Source organism: Oreochromis aureus, linkage group 9 (assembly GCF_013358895.1).
Source record: "Oreochromis aureus strain Israel breed Guangdong linkage group 9, ZZ_aureus, whole genome shotgun sequence".
NCBI lineage: Eukaryota > Metazoa > Chordata > Actinopteri > Cichliformes > Cichlidae > Oreochromis > Oreochromis aureus.
This window is the reverse complement of record NC_052950.1, coordinates 16,619,723-16,636,641: the sequence shown is the minus strand read 5'-3', so window position 1 is coordinate 16,636,641 and position 16,919 is coordinate 16,619,723. Positions and strand designations below refer to the sequence as shown.

The window sequence follows — 16,919 nt, the reverse complement described above, 5'->3', positions numbered from 1 at the left end:
AACCCAATGAAAAAAAGATGAAGAAAATGTGCCCTTCTATCTGATCTTCACTCTGTTACACTCTTAACTTTTTGATTATTAGCGAGTGTTTGCTATTCCAGGAAGCATGGTAGTGACTATGCCTGCGTGGGTTGTCTCTGGGTACTCTGGCTTCCTCCCATAGTCCTAAGACATGCTTGTTTGGTTAACCGGTGATTCTAAATTTGTTACAAGTGTGTGTGTGACTGTCTATCTCTGTCTTTCACCTTTCAACAGCTCAGATACGCTCCAGCCTCTCAATAATCCTAAGAAGTGAGTAAGAAGCAAAAAAAAGAATGTATACCTGTAATATTTGCTTGTCTATGATTCCAACTTCAAATAGTATCATTGAAAAGGTTAAGCTTTTAAATGTTAGACATAGTGCTGGCAACTAACTTTAAGATAGGCCCGGATTGTGCTTTAGGATAACAGTGGACCAAAGAAACAAGTTTAGCTTGAGAGAAAGCTCCTCCTTACAACAAGGTTAAAAAATACTGTAAAACCTTTGGAGGATGAAAACCTGCTTTGTTGCCCTCAAAGATTTGAGAAATCTTGACACCCTTAGTTAATGAACAGGGAGTAAAAGTACCTCCTTCTTGGCGGCCTCATTCTCCCTGGATCTAAAGGCAATATCTTCTTTCTGCTGCTACAGCTGAGCCACATGCTTTTTTAACAGTTAAAAGAGATTCAGTTTTGGCTGCAGTACCTGGGTTACTGTTGATGTCAGCTTTAGGGGAGCGGGGTGCTGGCCTGGGAAGGACACTCTCAGCCAGTGCTTTGGCAGCTGTGGAGTGTTGCGCCTTTTTAATGCTGGTGCCCTCTGCCTCCCACACCTGCTCCCCAAGAGTCAGCTGCACGGTGAAGATCTGGAAGTGACACCCAGAGAGGAAGACATTACCCACCATTTTTATTAATATTCTTCTTACAGCACTTTAGCAGGAGTTTGGTGCTCTCAGCACAGCCAATAACTAATTACTAATTACAAAAAGTGCAGATACTTTATTTATTTAGCACATGTGGATGTGTGTCAAAACAAGAATTAAACTGAACTACCTCCTGAGATTTATTAAATATTATTCCATATTGACATGTGAACGCTAAATCTGAAAAACTTTAATTTTACCTTAGCGTGTGCAGGGCCTCTCTCATTGAGGAGCTTGTACTGTGGTTGGATCCTGTTGAAACGGGCTAACTCATTCACCAAACACATTGGAGTTTTCTCTTTAGGGTTTGCCATGTTCTCCTGGGGCGGGCCTAAAGCATATCAGAAGACGACATATTTAAAAACATGGTAACTAAAGCACTCATCTACCCATCTTCTTCCACTTATATTCATGAACAAATATCATTTTTTAATATAAGAATTGGATACTTTCACTGAGTGACAAGGGATGAGATATTAGCAGCGGATACAGCCACTGGAACACTTCTAACTTGCAAATAAAATGCAAACTTGTTTTATTTTTACATGTAATTAAGGGGAAAAAAAATCAGTAAACAAACACTTAATAAATAATTAATAAATAAATCTGTTTATAGGACAATATTGTAAGGTGTTTTTTCCTTCATGTTGTGGTCAGTCAGTGAGAGACTGGCTTATAGTGCAGCTAACACATGACAGGAAGTGAAATTCAGTTCCTAAATCATTATTAAAGAAGCAGTGGTACAGAAACTTTTCTGAATTTAGGTTAGGTCATGAGAAATAATGAGCAGTAAAAAGAACATGAGAAAGAGCCCTTTAGGCCAGTTAATTGCCTAAAGTCAACTTTTTATTATAGAATAACTATGCAAACGTACACATTGTATTGTATACTCAGGTACAACTATAACCTTCATCATGCACCTAGTTGTCTGTATGAATCATTGTTAAGGTGTTAAATCTATATCAGTATTATAGTCATAATATATTATGACTGAGGTTATGTAATTTTCACAGAATAACTCACTGAATCATCTCTTCAAACCCCAAAAATAAAAACACTAATGAAATGTAGCCCATCATTTGTTGGAAATCGCAGAAACTATTGATCACTGAGCATGTACTGACCATGGAAAGCCAATAGCCAGTGTTTTTGTTTGTGTGTGTAGTTTTTTTTTTTTTAAAATCACATCGCCCCCTGTTGCAAGAGTGAAACCAGGAATCAAATATTTTAGCCCTTCAGCACTCTATTTTTTGAATAAGCAGAAATTTAATAACACAATTTTACAGATAAGCAGTTAAATACCAACCACTGCCATGGGTGATGGCATTTTATTTGCAAAATTGTTAACCTACTGTAACAGTTTTTAGTTTTCATAGATAAGTAGCAACACCACACATAATGCAAAATAATAACTAATTTCCCCTAAAGACAAACTTGGGGGAAATTCTACCTGGCGGTGTGACAGACACAGGGGCGTCCCCATATCCGACTGCAGGAGCAGGGCAGGCGGGTGTGGGGGCCGGGCCTGTGCCATTGACGGAGGGCTGCAGACCCAGGGATCCTTGACTGGCCATGGCCGTTGGAGGGACTCCAGGGGAGAGGCCAGGACCAGCCAGGGGCGCTGAGGTCTGTACTTTCACTTGAGCCATGCTCTATTCCTGAAAGCAGACCAAATTTGAAAGCTTTTGTTAGAAATACACTTACTATACTGTAATTATAACTACTGAGTAGTTTAAAAATAAAAGAAAATCAATATTGATTCACTAGTAGTACACAATACTGCATTAAGCATCTGTGAGTCTGAGCACAAATGCACATGCACAGTTTAAAGCTAAATGTCATTTGACAGATTTCTCTGGGCTAAGCCTGGAGAACAGACTTCAAACTGAACAGCCCTAGGCCTATCTCACATTCTGATCCACTGGCAGCTAATACACTCAGACAATGAACCTTTATTTGAAGGAGCTTTGCTCATGTTACGGCTGAAAAAACTCCCTGGCAAAAAGGAGGAATCCGCTGGTTGTAGCCTGAACAATGCAATCTATATTAAACCACATTTTGGGACTAAAGAGAGGGACACAGCCCATTATCAAACAAATGAGGGTCAACAAATATCAAACAGCAGAATGAATTGTAGTATTTTTTTTTATCTCTTAAAATATGCATGCAATATTTAGCAGAATGCAATTAGACACAGTACACAGGCTGTGACTGTGTAATTTATGTAACATATGCATATATGCTACTGTGTGTTTCAAATCATGATTAAGGTGATAAAAAAAAGTCACCCCCCAAACACACACACACAAAGTATCACAATAAATTGCTCCAAAATGGCTCCCACTTCTGAGTCACACGAATAAGTGGCAGACAGTGATGGGAAATGACGGAAATACTTTGAACATCCCCACAGAGGTCAAAACAAAAGGTCAGAGCTGAGCTGAACCCCTGGAGTTTTGGAGAAATTCAGTGTCATCCCTTGGACACTGCATGAAATGCTAGCTTTGAACATGGCACATTCAGGTTATTAAATATTGCATACCTGATTTTACAGGTGTCACCTCTCTGTATTGTTTAGGGACCATGTTTGAACTGCTGTGAACATCAGTCCAGTTTGCACGGTCAGAAAATAGCAAATGTGGTTTAAATGCACTACAAGTGATGCATCACTTACTGTAATATGACTTTTATTCATTGCATGTCATGAAGTTATTCCTATTTAATTCGTAGGTGCATCATGCCTGCCCGTGGGGTACTTGTGGTGATAGTCCCTCTTGCTTTTCTTTTTGCGCTCTCACAGCAACACGCACAAATACAGCGGCAAACAGCTGCCTATTTGGACGGCTGTCTTTCACTGCAAGTTGAACGTGGGGGTTGTGTTACGTTGGGGTTGACTGGCAGAGCTACAGTGCTGTCTGCAACCCCTGAACATTCATTACTGTGTCCAGCTTAGCAGGAAGCTAACGTTGCCAACAAGATATACGCCGTTTCTTCCCAATGTCAGCTCCTAAAAACACGCAGACAGAATAGGCAAGCATGCATGCTGTCATGAATATGCCTTTATGGTTTCCCCAGATGAATAAATCCTATCTAGCCACCCCCAGTTGCGATACTTTAGCCGGTTAAAGCTCATCATGGCTGATCGGCCGAGCACCCTTCTTGCTAGCATCTCCAAACCGCCCCATCCTTCTCGAAATTCTGGGGATTTTCAGTCAACCCTAATATCATATACGAGTTGGCGACAACGTGGCGAATAATCCAGAGAGTATCCGACAACTATGGGAGAAATATTTCAGGACATTTTTTTACCTTTATCCAGGGCCAGACCCCAGTTACACCTCCAACATTGGCAAACACTAAAGAGAACTGGATGGAAGAGGAACCGACCACCTTATTTGTCTGGGTAAAAAAAGAAATGAAAATACGTGTCACTGGACGCAACATGACGCATCCATGTAATATTTCACGCATAAAGCTTGTGTTTAGCTAACATTGTTGTGGCTGCATATCGCATATCGCTAACGTACTATGAGTGGAGTTTGAGGTGAATTTTGAATGAAGCCACCCCCGCCGCGGTAAGGATGGTTCAGTCCTGGTGCGCTTCCTCGGATCCCACACTGTAACTTTTGATTCAGAAACAAATGTAATATTTCCAAAGTTGTTTTGCGCACATTTGTGTCAACAAATTGATTTTTAGTCTTATTTATAAGTTTTGCATTTTACAGGTCCGTGTTTCAGTGAAACTTAAGGTTTTGTGCTGACTCCATAAAATATAGTTTTACTTGGAATATTTCTCCAACCATTCATTGGGAATTTTCTCTATTTGGTTAATTAGAAAGTTAGAGCAAACCCTAAGAGTGTCTCACAAACAATCTAGTCAGAATTCTGCATCAAGCTTTATTTGCAAAAGTCCACGCTGGGGCAGTGGCATTGTTGCCAAGATGAGAACTTAAAAAAAAAAAAAAAAAGATGGGTAGGGGTGGATGGGTAACCCACATACATTTTATATTTAACAAGGAATAGATACCCATAAAGGGAAAATATCAAGAACTGCTGATCCTCAGATTTGACAGCTAAAGCGTCTCCAATAGCTCCAATAGAGGGCGCCACTAAACCACTTGTCCCTGTGTTATTTTAGACAGAAAAATATCCAACAAGAAATAGAGCAGTTTAAAAAGTCAAAATTCAAGCAAAATAAGTGAAGTAAGTTTCCAAACCTGATAGCAGATTTTAGTTTAACTTGGCCAAACGCATGTATATTTATTTTACAATCTGAAATTACCCTTCCCCCTCTATTTTTTTTGACTGAAATCATTTCTCACACTGTAACTGCTTTGAGGACCAGTAAAAAAAAAAAAAAAAAAAAAAAAAAAAAAAAAGCTTTAAATGAAAGCTCAATTGCTTTCAAAAGTGTCAGATCATCAGTGTTCCTGTCACACTACATCTTTATCTTTGCGCATGTTTCACAAACCCAGTACAATTCCACAGACACGCCTGAGATCTGTGCCATTCACTTTTTACAGACAGATGGAATTACACGCTTCTGAAATATGCAGTTTACGTAATGTGTCACTGTCACACATTTATCTTCTTTCTCAATATGGTCATCATCCTTCTGCCTTCAGAGCAGAACTACTCAGTCTTTTGCAAGCTATTCAAAAAGGAAAAAAAAACAAAAAAAAACATACTGTGCAGACTGAGGTTGAATAAAAGTGAATCTTTGTTTTTATTATTGATTATGAAAATGAACAGGCACCTATTACATGGAGCTTGCACATCCCAGAACAAAATTTCAAATATAAATAACACACCCTTATTAGTGTTGATCACTCACAACAACTTGCAAGCTAAGAGTTCAAACCACATAAAAAAAAAAAGTAACTAAGGGAAAAAAACAAAAAAAGAACAGCCAAACCCTGTAACATAACCACACGCATGTTTTTTTTTAAAAAAAAAAAACCTTTACTGATCCATTAGGTGTCTCTCTGCACTGATGCTGTTGTGACTACATTTACACAATCGGTGTTTCAGTCAGTCTTATTCTCGAAGCAGTGATAGCAGATACGACCTTATATAATGAAACTAATTAAAAAAACAACATTGGTTAAATAGATGTCTTTAAATTATCAATATAGTTTTTTGTTTTTAAATCTTCTTCAGATAGCTGTGTGCTGTGGTAATCTCCTCTACAGAATAGAGCATCATCACATTCACGCATGTTCATTCAAGAAACTCAGCTAGACCCTGGAAAAGGTTGGGGGGGGGGGAGGAAAAAAAAAAGTAAATACAAACAACTCAAGATGGAAAAAATTCAAGTATCTCTGACTGGATGGCAATAAACATGTCTTTAGGAATGGAGTGATTACACTTTGAAATGAGCACAGCCTCTGGAGGTGAGCACTGTTAGCATCCATCCTATAAACCGTGACCTCAGTTATGGAACGACAAAGTTGCCACAATGTTAGATGCCAATAAAAAAAGAGTAGGGCTTGAAACTGCATGCACCCCCACTGTAAAACTACCTTTTTTTTACCAACTTTACATGTTTGTTGCTGACTGTACACAACCTAATTGGCAAAAGATGCAAAGTTCCAAAGAAATAAAGCACTCCTATCATCATTCTGCTATAAAGTTAATGCATCCTCTGCCAGGTTCTTGCACATCATCCAACAATTTAAAGACGCATATATGTACAGAATAGTTTCAGACATGTTACAAGTTTACAACATAACAGTCTCTTTTGGTGAAAATATAGTTAAATTCAAAATCTCTGATAGGTGTCTTTTTAGAGGTGATCTCTTTATTGAAAAAGTACCTGAGCCAAAACTCTGACCAGGGGGAAGAGAGAGAGAAAGAAAAAAAAAATATTGTCTTCATAAGTTCTAGAAAGACATTCTAGAGATCAAGATGAAGACTTAAATTTAAATTATAAAAGAAAAAAAAAAAAAAAAAAAAAATCAAAAACATACTGACCCGTCAAAAGCACCCCCTTTTCAAAGTATCAGCTAGTTGGCGAAAAAAATACAAAAAAAAGACATAAAAAAAAAAAAGAAATCAAACATTTCAGAAGATTAAAGCATGAAATAATAATAATAATAAAAATATATATCATACAAATACAAATGGATCATGCGATGACATTCTTTAAATGGAAGAGAGGCTGATGCAGTCTTAAAAGGCTGGACGAGCAAAGTTCAGCCCAACTTTATGAGGAGACAAACGCCGAGGTCACTGGATGACTCCTGGATCTACCGTCACGCCTGTGCTATTCCCGTGCGTACCGAATTTCAGTCCGATGGCAGGAAGAACTGCAACCAGGTCTTAAGAGTTGGAAGATGAAGAAGAGCATGTGTGCTGTCGATACAGTGGTTAAAAAACTAAAACCCTTAAACCTGATAAGCGTAAAGGACTGCTTACAGTACACCTGCAAGTTGGGAATAACGTAATAGTGCCTTTTTAAACTAGATACCGTCACAGTGCATGTAGTACTACTACTACTACTACTAATAAAAACAGATGAAGCATTTTCTTGGGGTTTTGATGGTCAAATCCCTTCCAGAAGACTGTTAGATTTGGATCTCTCATTGTAGGCCCCAGCATGCATCCATCGGTTATTATTGCACAACACAAGGACCTTAAAATGCAGCCACACACAAACAAAAAAAGTAACAATAATAATCTTAAAAGAGGAATTATAAGTATCAGTACAAGTCTGCCTTACTTGCTCGCTGCATTGTGACCCTTTTGCCCTCCCCTCAAAAAAACGAAACAAAAACAATACACACACAAAAAAAAGGAAGTAGTTCCATCTTGGGTGCAGCTAAACGTTCCGTTATTTTCTATTTTACAACAGACTAAAACATGCAGCCAACCGGCCATGGGGGAAAATGCAGCCAAGAGCCTCCAGCGCATGGTGTCCATTGTTCCAGTCAAAGGTCAGAGTTCAAAGACTGAATGATTAAAAAGTGCTTTACGTAGGTCAGTAGGACTTCTCTCTTCTACCATTAATACAAAGTTTGTACATTAGCATGTATCATCTGTGAAGGCAAACAAGACAGCATGAAGATTAGAGGAAAAAGACAAAAAAGTTTCAAGTTCAAGAAGCGCTGAAAAAAATAAAACCTTTTTTTTTTAACTCACCGTGATACCACCATTTTGTTTTCTTTGGATTTTTGTTACATGTTCTTACATAAAACGAGTTATCAGGCGGTCGTCTCTGCAGAAAACAAAAAGCAGCGATTACATTTAACATTTAACACGTGCCCACAAACCCCTGCCGCCCACACCAGGTGTCGCACACTTACCTTTTCTTTGCAGCTTGACAACATGCTGATAATGCTAAGACAAACTGATTGCACTGAGAGCGCTGGCGACCAATCTTCCGTTAGGATAGATAGACAGATGTGACCGTTGCTATACACATGCGGGTGGACAGGTATATTCTCTCCTGTGAACATTACCTGCACAATGAAAGCAAAGCAGACCACATCAACACAACTGAATATGTACAGATAAAAATCCCATGAGGCCGGCGAGCTTTAAGATCCTAAAGAAAGAAGACGCATAAAAACCAACTTTGGGGTGGTTGGGGGTTACATGTGTGGTCAAAGATCCAGCTTGGGGATGAACTTTGGAGAAAGCTAAAACATTCATTACCATCAATTAATGACAGCAAAATAATTAGACTTGCTGCAGGGTTAACCCACTACTGCAGGGATATCAAACTCATTTTACTTTGTGGGCCACATGTAGCGAGCTGGACCAGTGAAGCTTTCCCTTTCTTTATTGTTGATTTAGTGACCGTTTTACATAGTGGATATTTTGTATACCTTGTACAGCACTTTGGTCAACAGACGTTGACTAGTTTAAAACGTGATATATAAATAAACCGATTTGACTTCTGTCGATGTAAAGATGCTTAACTATGGATTTAATCTCAGATATTTTAATGGAAGAAAAACAAGTGTAATTTCAACAGTATGTATCAGAAATGCTGATTAAGGCAAAAGTTCTCATTGCTCATTGTCCATGTTGTAAAATGACCTTGTGAAATTTGTGTGAAAAACCAAAACCTTTTCTGTCGTTTAAGTCCACAAAGCTGATTCTGTTCATCTGGATGTCCAGTTTTCAGTGGGAGAAACGTTTTTTCACTTATCCAAGTGACTTCTTAAAAAGTAAGGAAATGTTTCACCCACTGAAAACACAATGTTCAGATAAACAGCATCAGCTTTCTGGGATTTCCTTACTTGGATAATAGAGCACAGGGGAAGTCTTATCAGTAGGAAAAGTTGTAAGACTTTGGGAAAACACAGTTAGTCCAAAACTGTTCAAGTCCAAAATGTATGCCTTCTTTCACATCTTACTAAACTGTCCAGTTGGTTGGACTGAAGGCTTTGCCGGGCTGATTCTGGCCCCCGGGCCTTATGATTGACACCACTGCTCTACAGGGATATGAGGCTCTCGGATTAGGACAGAGGGGCTGGGACACGGTGAGAGAGAGAGAGGGAGGAAAAGCAAACAGCGTAGGGAGAGCTAGACAGGAGATACAGCATGTTTTATAAAAAAGTAGACGCGTTCTATAAAAAGCACTGGGCTACATTTGACTTTAAAAAAGGCACACGAGTGAGGGCCAAGCAGGAAGATATGGAAAGTGTGAGAAGCAAAAAGCTAGAGTCAGAAGTGCTAAAGCAGAGAGAAGGGGGAGCGGGTAAAAAGGGTAATGAAGGGTTGAGTCAGTCTGGCACCAGACCGGGCCTCACGGGAGAGTGCAGGCTCCACATCATGAGGGGGGTGACTGATATGAATAGAAAGCACAGCTAGTAGCTTTATAGTCTAAAGATCAAGACAAAAAAAAAAAAAAATCTCTTAAAATATTTACTCAAACCTCCAAATCACACCAAGCCAACAGCGTCTGTAGGTAACCTAAATCTTCTATTTCACTAAGATATCTAGTCTTAGGTCCATGCTGTGCCTTGTTCTAGTGCTCACCACAAGTTTCAATATCTTTAACTTTAGAAAAAGAAAAACAGAAGTAGCCCCTGTTTTGTTTCATAAGGCAGGCCTCTAATTTGCATGTGCACAACTGCTCAGAAATTGGAATCACCAAAAAAGAAAAAAAAATTAAAAGCTTTTTATTAAACTCTCAATCATTTTTACCACAACTGAAAATTGCTGTGAAGAAGCAGCAAATTTTGACAGTTCAGTGTCTGGAACATCAGCCTTTGTGGGTTCAAGTTCAATGAGGAAAAAACACACACAGAGGAAATTTCATACTAGTGTGTGTACCATTCTGTCAGCAAAGTGTCTCTAACCAGAACAGGGGGAGAGAAAAAAAAAGATATGAAGCCCCAGTGAACACAACACCCATCTCAATGTGACAGTGAAGAGGTGATTTTAATGACACTAGGAAGAGCTTCAATGGAAAAGGCCAAATCTGAGACTGGCCAATAAAAGAAAACCAAGACTGCTCAACGCTTCATGCATTCGACTGAGAAAGGCTGGAAAATGGTGGTAAGATCAAACAATTCCACCTTTAAAGTGTTTCCAACAAAAATTGAGATGGTTTGTTTTGTAGTGGGTAAAGGAAAAGATTTATATAAGATTAAACGAGATGTCGAATAAGGAAGGACTGGAAATGCCATGCTGTAATCTGCTGGAAGCAGCATGATTGGACCGAATGCAGGACAGTGATCTAAAAAACAGCTCCAAAGTACACAAGAACTCTTTATAGAACTGGTTAGCTTGGGGTCTGTCTTTAATGGAGACGTCACTGCAGTCACCAGATCTCAACCATACCCATTAGATTACCTCAACAAACTTGAAACAACTCAAATGTCAAATGTCTGATGTGTGCAAATAAACGGTTCTTTGATGAAAGCAAAGTCTGAAGGCCAAAAAACAGATGTAAAAACTTTAGGTCGTGCCCAAAGTTTTCCTATTCTGTCTTCTTTAAAGCTGAAGTTATTATTGGAGACGGATTTTAATCTTAAAAATTGTGTAAGCATTAAAAATAATATAAAATAAAAAATTCTAGAGAATACTCTTTGATTTCACATTTCAATCTGATGATGATGATTAGTTTTCATTGCAAAGCTTATATTTTTCCCATGTGAATGACACAGAATCTGCAAATGACTGGTGGAGTGATGTGCAGAGCTTGGATGGCTAAAACATGTCAAAAAATGAGTAAATGCACAAATAAAAAGCCTTTATACAATTGTAACAATCTAAACTGTAAGATTACACAACACTGTTTAAAATTCGACATCTTTGTTTTAGAAGATGCTGCACAGGGTTAAAGTTCTGGTAGGAAATCTGTAGTTTCTCCTGTGCGCATGTAGCTGTGAAACTCAATAAAAAGGCTCAACAGAAACTGAAGCTGTTATGCAAAAATTGTCAAGTGATTTTGATCAGACTTTGTTTTCTTTTACACGACAATAAAAGGATATAAGGTGAAAGAAGTTCTTCCAGAGGCCTTAGGAGAGGACTTCAACAGTGGACAAATCTGATAGTGTGTCCTTCCTATTTGAGAGGGTAACAGCTAAGTAGCTCAATTTATCTAATTTTCTCTACCTATTTTTAGACGGGCAGGCTCCTAATCAGTGAAACAAGACTGTTGAGTCAAACTAATCCCATCAAACATGGCTTCAGTGAGACTTCTGCACTGCTGTCTCTCAGTGATTCCAAGCCAAGATTCATTGCACTAATGACCATAGAGCCAAGATGTTTCATGAGATTACAGCAGGTATCTAGCCGATGAATATAAAAGACTGTTTCTACAGCTCTTCAGTTTGTGAGTTTATTTCAATCGGAACCTCACTGTGGACCACGAACTCAGGAAAATCAATCTTTGATACCAAACTAGGAATGGATGTGGGACATTAGATCAGAGTAGCAAACGGTGTAAAGGAAACATCATCAGACCAGGTTCCAAGTCCTTTGTTCATCTGCATCTCTTGCACCCACAGAGCAGACAAAACAGATCCATAAGAAAAGATGGTTAATAAAGTGAACTTATAGAGAGCTTCAGACAAAGTGCTTTAAAATGCTTAACATTTACCCACACACCTACACACAAACAATAATGACTGCTGAGCTTACCTGAGGTGAATCAAAAGGATATCGACTACTAAATTTGAAAAGCAGCTGAAATTTCTCTCCTTCATACAGTGTGCCGGGTGCTCCCTCCATATCTACAATCCACCTAAAAAATAAAAGCACAATATTAAAATATGTCAAACAAAAAAAAAAAAAAAATTACATAAAATAACACAGATCACCTTGAGATAATCAGGGTCTAGTAATCTCTGACTAGAAATCAGAGTGACACATAAGGGCTTATGTAAATATGAAAAAAGGCCATTTTTCTTTTAAATTTATGAAGTGGGGGAGGGAGATCCCATGTCATTAAATTGCAACATTAATTCTCTCAAATTACAACTTACAATAACTTACAAAAACTTACAATTTTTAGCTTATAATTTCATTAATTTGCAAGAAAAAACAAAACAAAACACATTTTTAGAGATTTACACAAATCAGAGAAAGGAGGAAACCACAAGTAACCACAAAACCCTGCAAGGTTGCCCACAATTTGCATGGAGGAAATGAGCAAATTTAGCCTTGATTCACCATATTAGCAGAAAAACCTGCGCCTTTAAGGGACTTTGGGCCTATACAGATAAAAACAGCACAGTTTGAATGAGGTGCACCGATTAATTTTGCTACCCTCATTACTGTGTGCAAATCCAAATTGCGAGAACCAGTTGATTTGTGGTTTTGGGGGATTGGAGTAAAGATCTTGCAAATTTTTGACAGGATAATCTCAAAAACTACTCAGGCTTTTTCCTCATACGTAGTGTACTTGACAATGAAGTTATGAATTTCCTCCTTTCGAGTGAGAATACCAGGTTTAGCGCTTCCTTTCAGACATAAACCTTCAGTGCTTTGGGAGAAAATGACATTTCTATAAAAGCAAAGTTTGGTTTATGAACGATAATGTGCTCTGTGTTCAATCTTACAATTCTGGAGTAGGTGGGAAACACAATGACAGCTTTGACATTATTTCTGTTAATAATGTGTCGTTTTATAATTTGGCAGCAGATTAGCTAGAGACAAGTACAGAACCACATGTAATTATCATTAAAAAAAATAAATAGACACAATGTGAGATGCCGGTTCTGCAGTAAGTGTGTGTAATCAAAAGCTTTCAGTCTGACTCATTTCAGTGACATTCAATATTCAGCTGGGTTATGACAGTGCTTTAGTAATAATGTGATATTCTATTGATCTACTGGACAAAATCTATTTTCGCTTCTGTGGTCAGGCTACAGAACTCTGCTGACTGAGCTGCTAGCAATTCAATCCTGCACAGATGATTGCAAATACAGAGTCTTGGGCCCCTGGGATGAAAGACAGCCTACCTGCACCGCACACTCTTTACACACACAACTCAAGACTGCTGAATGTAGCTTCACTGGTGGCAAAAACAAATTGAGTGCAGAACAGTTGTGGGGCTCATAGTAGAATCCTTAGAAGAAAAAAGCATCACAATCTCTGACCTAATTTTTCCATGCAAGCAGTGCAGACATGACACCAGAGAGTCCTGTGGCTGTTATCCAGGTTTATAGCCTCATGCCTCATTCAAATCTAGACTGGTACACATGATCGTTTAAGCCTACATATAAAGTCTGTCCTCCTTAAAACGTTGCCCTTGGAAAGGGTCAGTCACAGTGTCTAAACAAAGCTCCACTTTTCCTTCAAGAAGCTCCGAGGGAGGCCTGATCGCGCTACCAACTCATGCTGAATACAGTCAGGGACTTCAAGGACATCACGCTCAACGTGCTCAAATTCCCTATAGCCTGGTGATTATATGATCCAGTCAACAAAAATAACACTGAGACATTTAGTGAAAGTGTAGGGACAAGGACAAATGGAGTACACCTGAGAGGCCCAACAGTGCCTTTAAGCAGCAGTTTCCTTGTTTACATTAAGTGACTCATTACACCATCAAGCTAACCAATATACGACTAGCACACAATACACTTAAAAAACAAAACAAAACCAGTGTTGCTCGTTACAGTGTGTACTATATAAACAAAAGGTGCAAAGCTGAAAACACACTGACCCCTTATTGCGGCAACATACCGGCTTGTGTGCTTCTATGGCAAGCAGAACACGAGTACGTCATACTCCAGTCAGGATAATAAAGACAATTCATGACCACAGTCAATCATGACAACAGAAAGTAGCATAAAGAGACCTCGTGACATCAGAGCCGAGCATAAAAAAGGCACACCCACACATGCCTTGTCAAAGAAATGATACACAAGGATCACACAAGCCAGCAGGACTGGTTAGGAGGGTTAGGAGACTTGTCAGTCATGCAAGGCATTTGTCAGACCAGGTGATTGTTATCTAATGAGGAAGATGCCACCATAATTGACCAGTGACAAACACTCCAATGTGCACCCTCTCTTTCAGACGGCATTGGAGGCTAGAAACCATGCCATACAACTCTAAAAGTTAGTAACCTAACAAGTTCTGATCCAGCTTAGAAACTATTCTCAAATCCATTTACAAGACTACAATTCAACTCATATTTCCTGCTTATCAGAAACAATATGACATGGCAACAGTAGTCATGGGGTTTAAGGGGATACACCACGACAAACAGACAGAAAGGTCAGCTAAGCAGCCTCTGTTTCTAGCCCAACTCCTGCATGCCAGCCATTAAATATTTTATAAGGATGAATAGTGACACTGTGCATTAGAGACACTCTACGAAGGGCCTGTGGCTGCCAGTTGCTGGAATGACCCCAATTCCTCACCACTACACAGGGCTGAGGCCGTGGTGTCTTACCTCCAACCACAGCTACCTTTATGGCATGCCGCATGGTTGCCACACTACCCTTTTAAAGAGATGAAACCTGGCATTTCACAAAGCCACGTGGTATTTGAGCAAACACGATAGGCATATTGGTGATAAAAACCCAGAAGTGCTGCCACTCTGAAACAAATGAGTCACAGGAAATTTAAAAAAAAAAAAAAGAAAGAGAAGGACTTACTGTGTAATGGTGTTCTGTACACTTTTTTCATTGAGCGTCATTCCTGGGGGTGGATCGTTTTGCAAGGCTAATAATTCCTTTTGTAGCCTTTTCTGTGGGAGAAAACATGATTGGGTTTATACCCCCCAAAAATAAATAAAAAGAGTTGAAATACTGGCTCAAGTCAAGTCAAATCAAACAGAGTAGTGGCTGAGAAATTTAGCAAATGAGTTCATCAATTTTATTAAGAGGCCCATACCCGGAAAAACACTGATACATCAATGGTATTCCAATGAGAGGTTACCGTTTATTAGTAGTTAAACGTGACCCAAACAAAACTATTTAAAACAGGTAAGTGTTTAAAAAACATGATTTATTTAGACGGGATAACAGTCAGTCGACTGAACACCGCAATTTCTGTGAAAGCGATGCACCTGTTCAGCTGTTCAGGAGGAAACTGCAACTGTTCGATCTGCGCACCGTCTGCTTAGCTCACTGTGGTGAGAGCCCGGCCACTTAACAGCCAACATTTACGGGAAACATCGGAAATTTTTCCACTTCATATCCTTGAATTATCACGCCTTTCTGAGAAGAACCTACACACGGGCCAAGTCATCGACATACAGTTCCAGGAAGCTAGGTTCTACTAGCCTTGACTTGCTGTTGATGATGATGATGATGATGGGCTAGTTGTATTGCTAGCAAAGAGCAGCCGCTAAACCTGAACAGTTGAGGATAAATGTCATCGATTTTACTGTAACGTCACCACCACTTTGGGCAAATACGCGTACGTAAATGAAGTGGTCGATAAAGTGCCAGGAAAAAAACAGCCGGGAGGTCCGGTAAAAATCACAAAATAAGCGATCGCTGTCAATTGTGTTCTTACCTGCATCGACGCCATGATGGAAACCCCCCCCTCCTCCTGCCTCAGCGCAGAGTGTAGAAACGTACGTCAGGCGGTCACGTGATTTAAGTTGTTTTGACAGCAGAAAAGAAATCCACACGAACGTGTGTGTGTGCGCCACCGTCACCGCCAAGATGTCCGTAACATTTAGCAAATTTATCACAGCATTTCACCAGCGATAAAGACAACATAATATTTTTAAATGGGACTTCGGGCACGTCCAGTGACCTTTGCTAAAGGATGCATTTTAGTTATTAAAAGACAGAAACTTCCTGCCTTTGAGGTATAACATGATCAGACGCTCGGGTGGAGTAAACGTACCTAAAAATGAGAATAACATTGGTTTCTGCAACCTCTAAGTGTGACAGCAATGACTCATCATGACAAAATGCTTCAAGGAACAGACTTCCTGTGATCATTATTATTCGTTTTCCTGATGATGATTTTTATTATTTGAGCTGCTTTAGCTCGTTATGTTATCTTACTGTCATTTCTTTTGGGTGTCAGTGTCTTAAGCACAGGAAGCATATTCATTTATCTGTGTAAGCAAAAATTTTGAACATTTCATCCAGTTGAACTGCAATTGGATCTAACCTCCTAATGTTTCCTACAGAGAAAAGGTCTCTTGGTAGGCAGAGTTGCATCAGATGTGATATAAGCTCTCGCCTCACCATGGGAATTAACGCTTGGGTGTATCACATGGCATGGCTGGTAAGCACTCCATATAGGCACCAGTCAAATAGATGGATGCATGGACACAGGCAATGTAAATTTCTAAAACTTGAATGTGCAAGGCAATGTTTATTCAGAGTAATAAGATCACATCTATCAGCTTTCCATTTTTATGTAGCTTAAGTGATCACTGACTTTTTTATTAGCACAGAAATTTCTTCTATAACATGCAACCCAAAGCCCTTATGTCATATCGCTTTATGGGACTTTAAGAAGTTTGTACCAATTATTTTATCCTAGAGTCATAAATTCACTTCTTGATGAATCAGTGTCACGCTGGAGCACTACGAGCATACA

The 16,919-nt window shown here is 39.2% G+C and overlaps 2 protein-coding genes across 2 annotated transcripts in view; both read right to left on the bottom strand.

Moving 5' to 3' along the window:
• The window catches only part of stau2 (staufen double-stranded RNA binding protein 2), a 100,822-nt gene extending 96,478 nt beyond the window's left edge, over positions 1-4,344 (bottom strand). The window contains exons 1-4 of the mRNA XM_031750050.2: positions 4,251-4,344; positions 2,392-2,599; positions 1,142-1,272; positions 725-884 (exon numbers count right to left, since the gene is read on the bottom strand). Of these exons, the coding sequence (XP_031605910.1) occupies positions 725-884; positions 1,142-1,272; positions 2,392-2,590 (490 nt within the window). The 5' untranslated portion in view covers positions 2,591-2,599; positions 4,251-4,344. The remainder of the gene's footprint in view (positions 1-724; positions 885-1,141; positions 1,273-2,391; positions 2,600-4,250) is intronic.
• A 1,299-nt stretch (positions 4,345-5,643) lies between these two features.
• Positions 5,644-15,928, bottom strand: ube2wb (ubiquitin conjugating enzyme E2 Wb). The gene is made up of 6 exons (XM_031750029.2): positions 15,873-15,928; positions 15,008-15,099; positions 12,042-12,144; positions 8,246-8,401; positions 8,082-8,157; positions 5,644-7,978 (listed from the first exon to the last, which is right to left on the bottom strand). The coding sequence occupies exons 1-6, from the start codon at positions 15,885-15,887 to the stop codon at positions 7,965-7,967; spliced, it is 456 nt and encodes a 151-aa protein (XP_031605889.1). The 5' UTR covers positions 15,888-15,928; the 3' UTR covers positions 5,644-7,964.
• Positions 15,929-16,919: the final 991 nt, after the last annotated feature.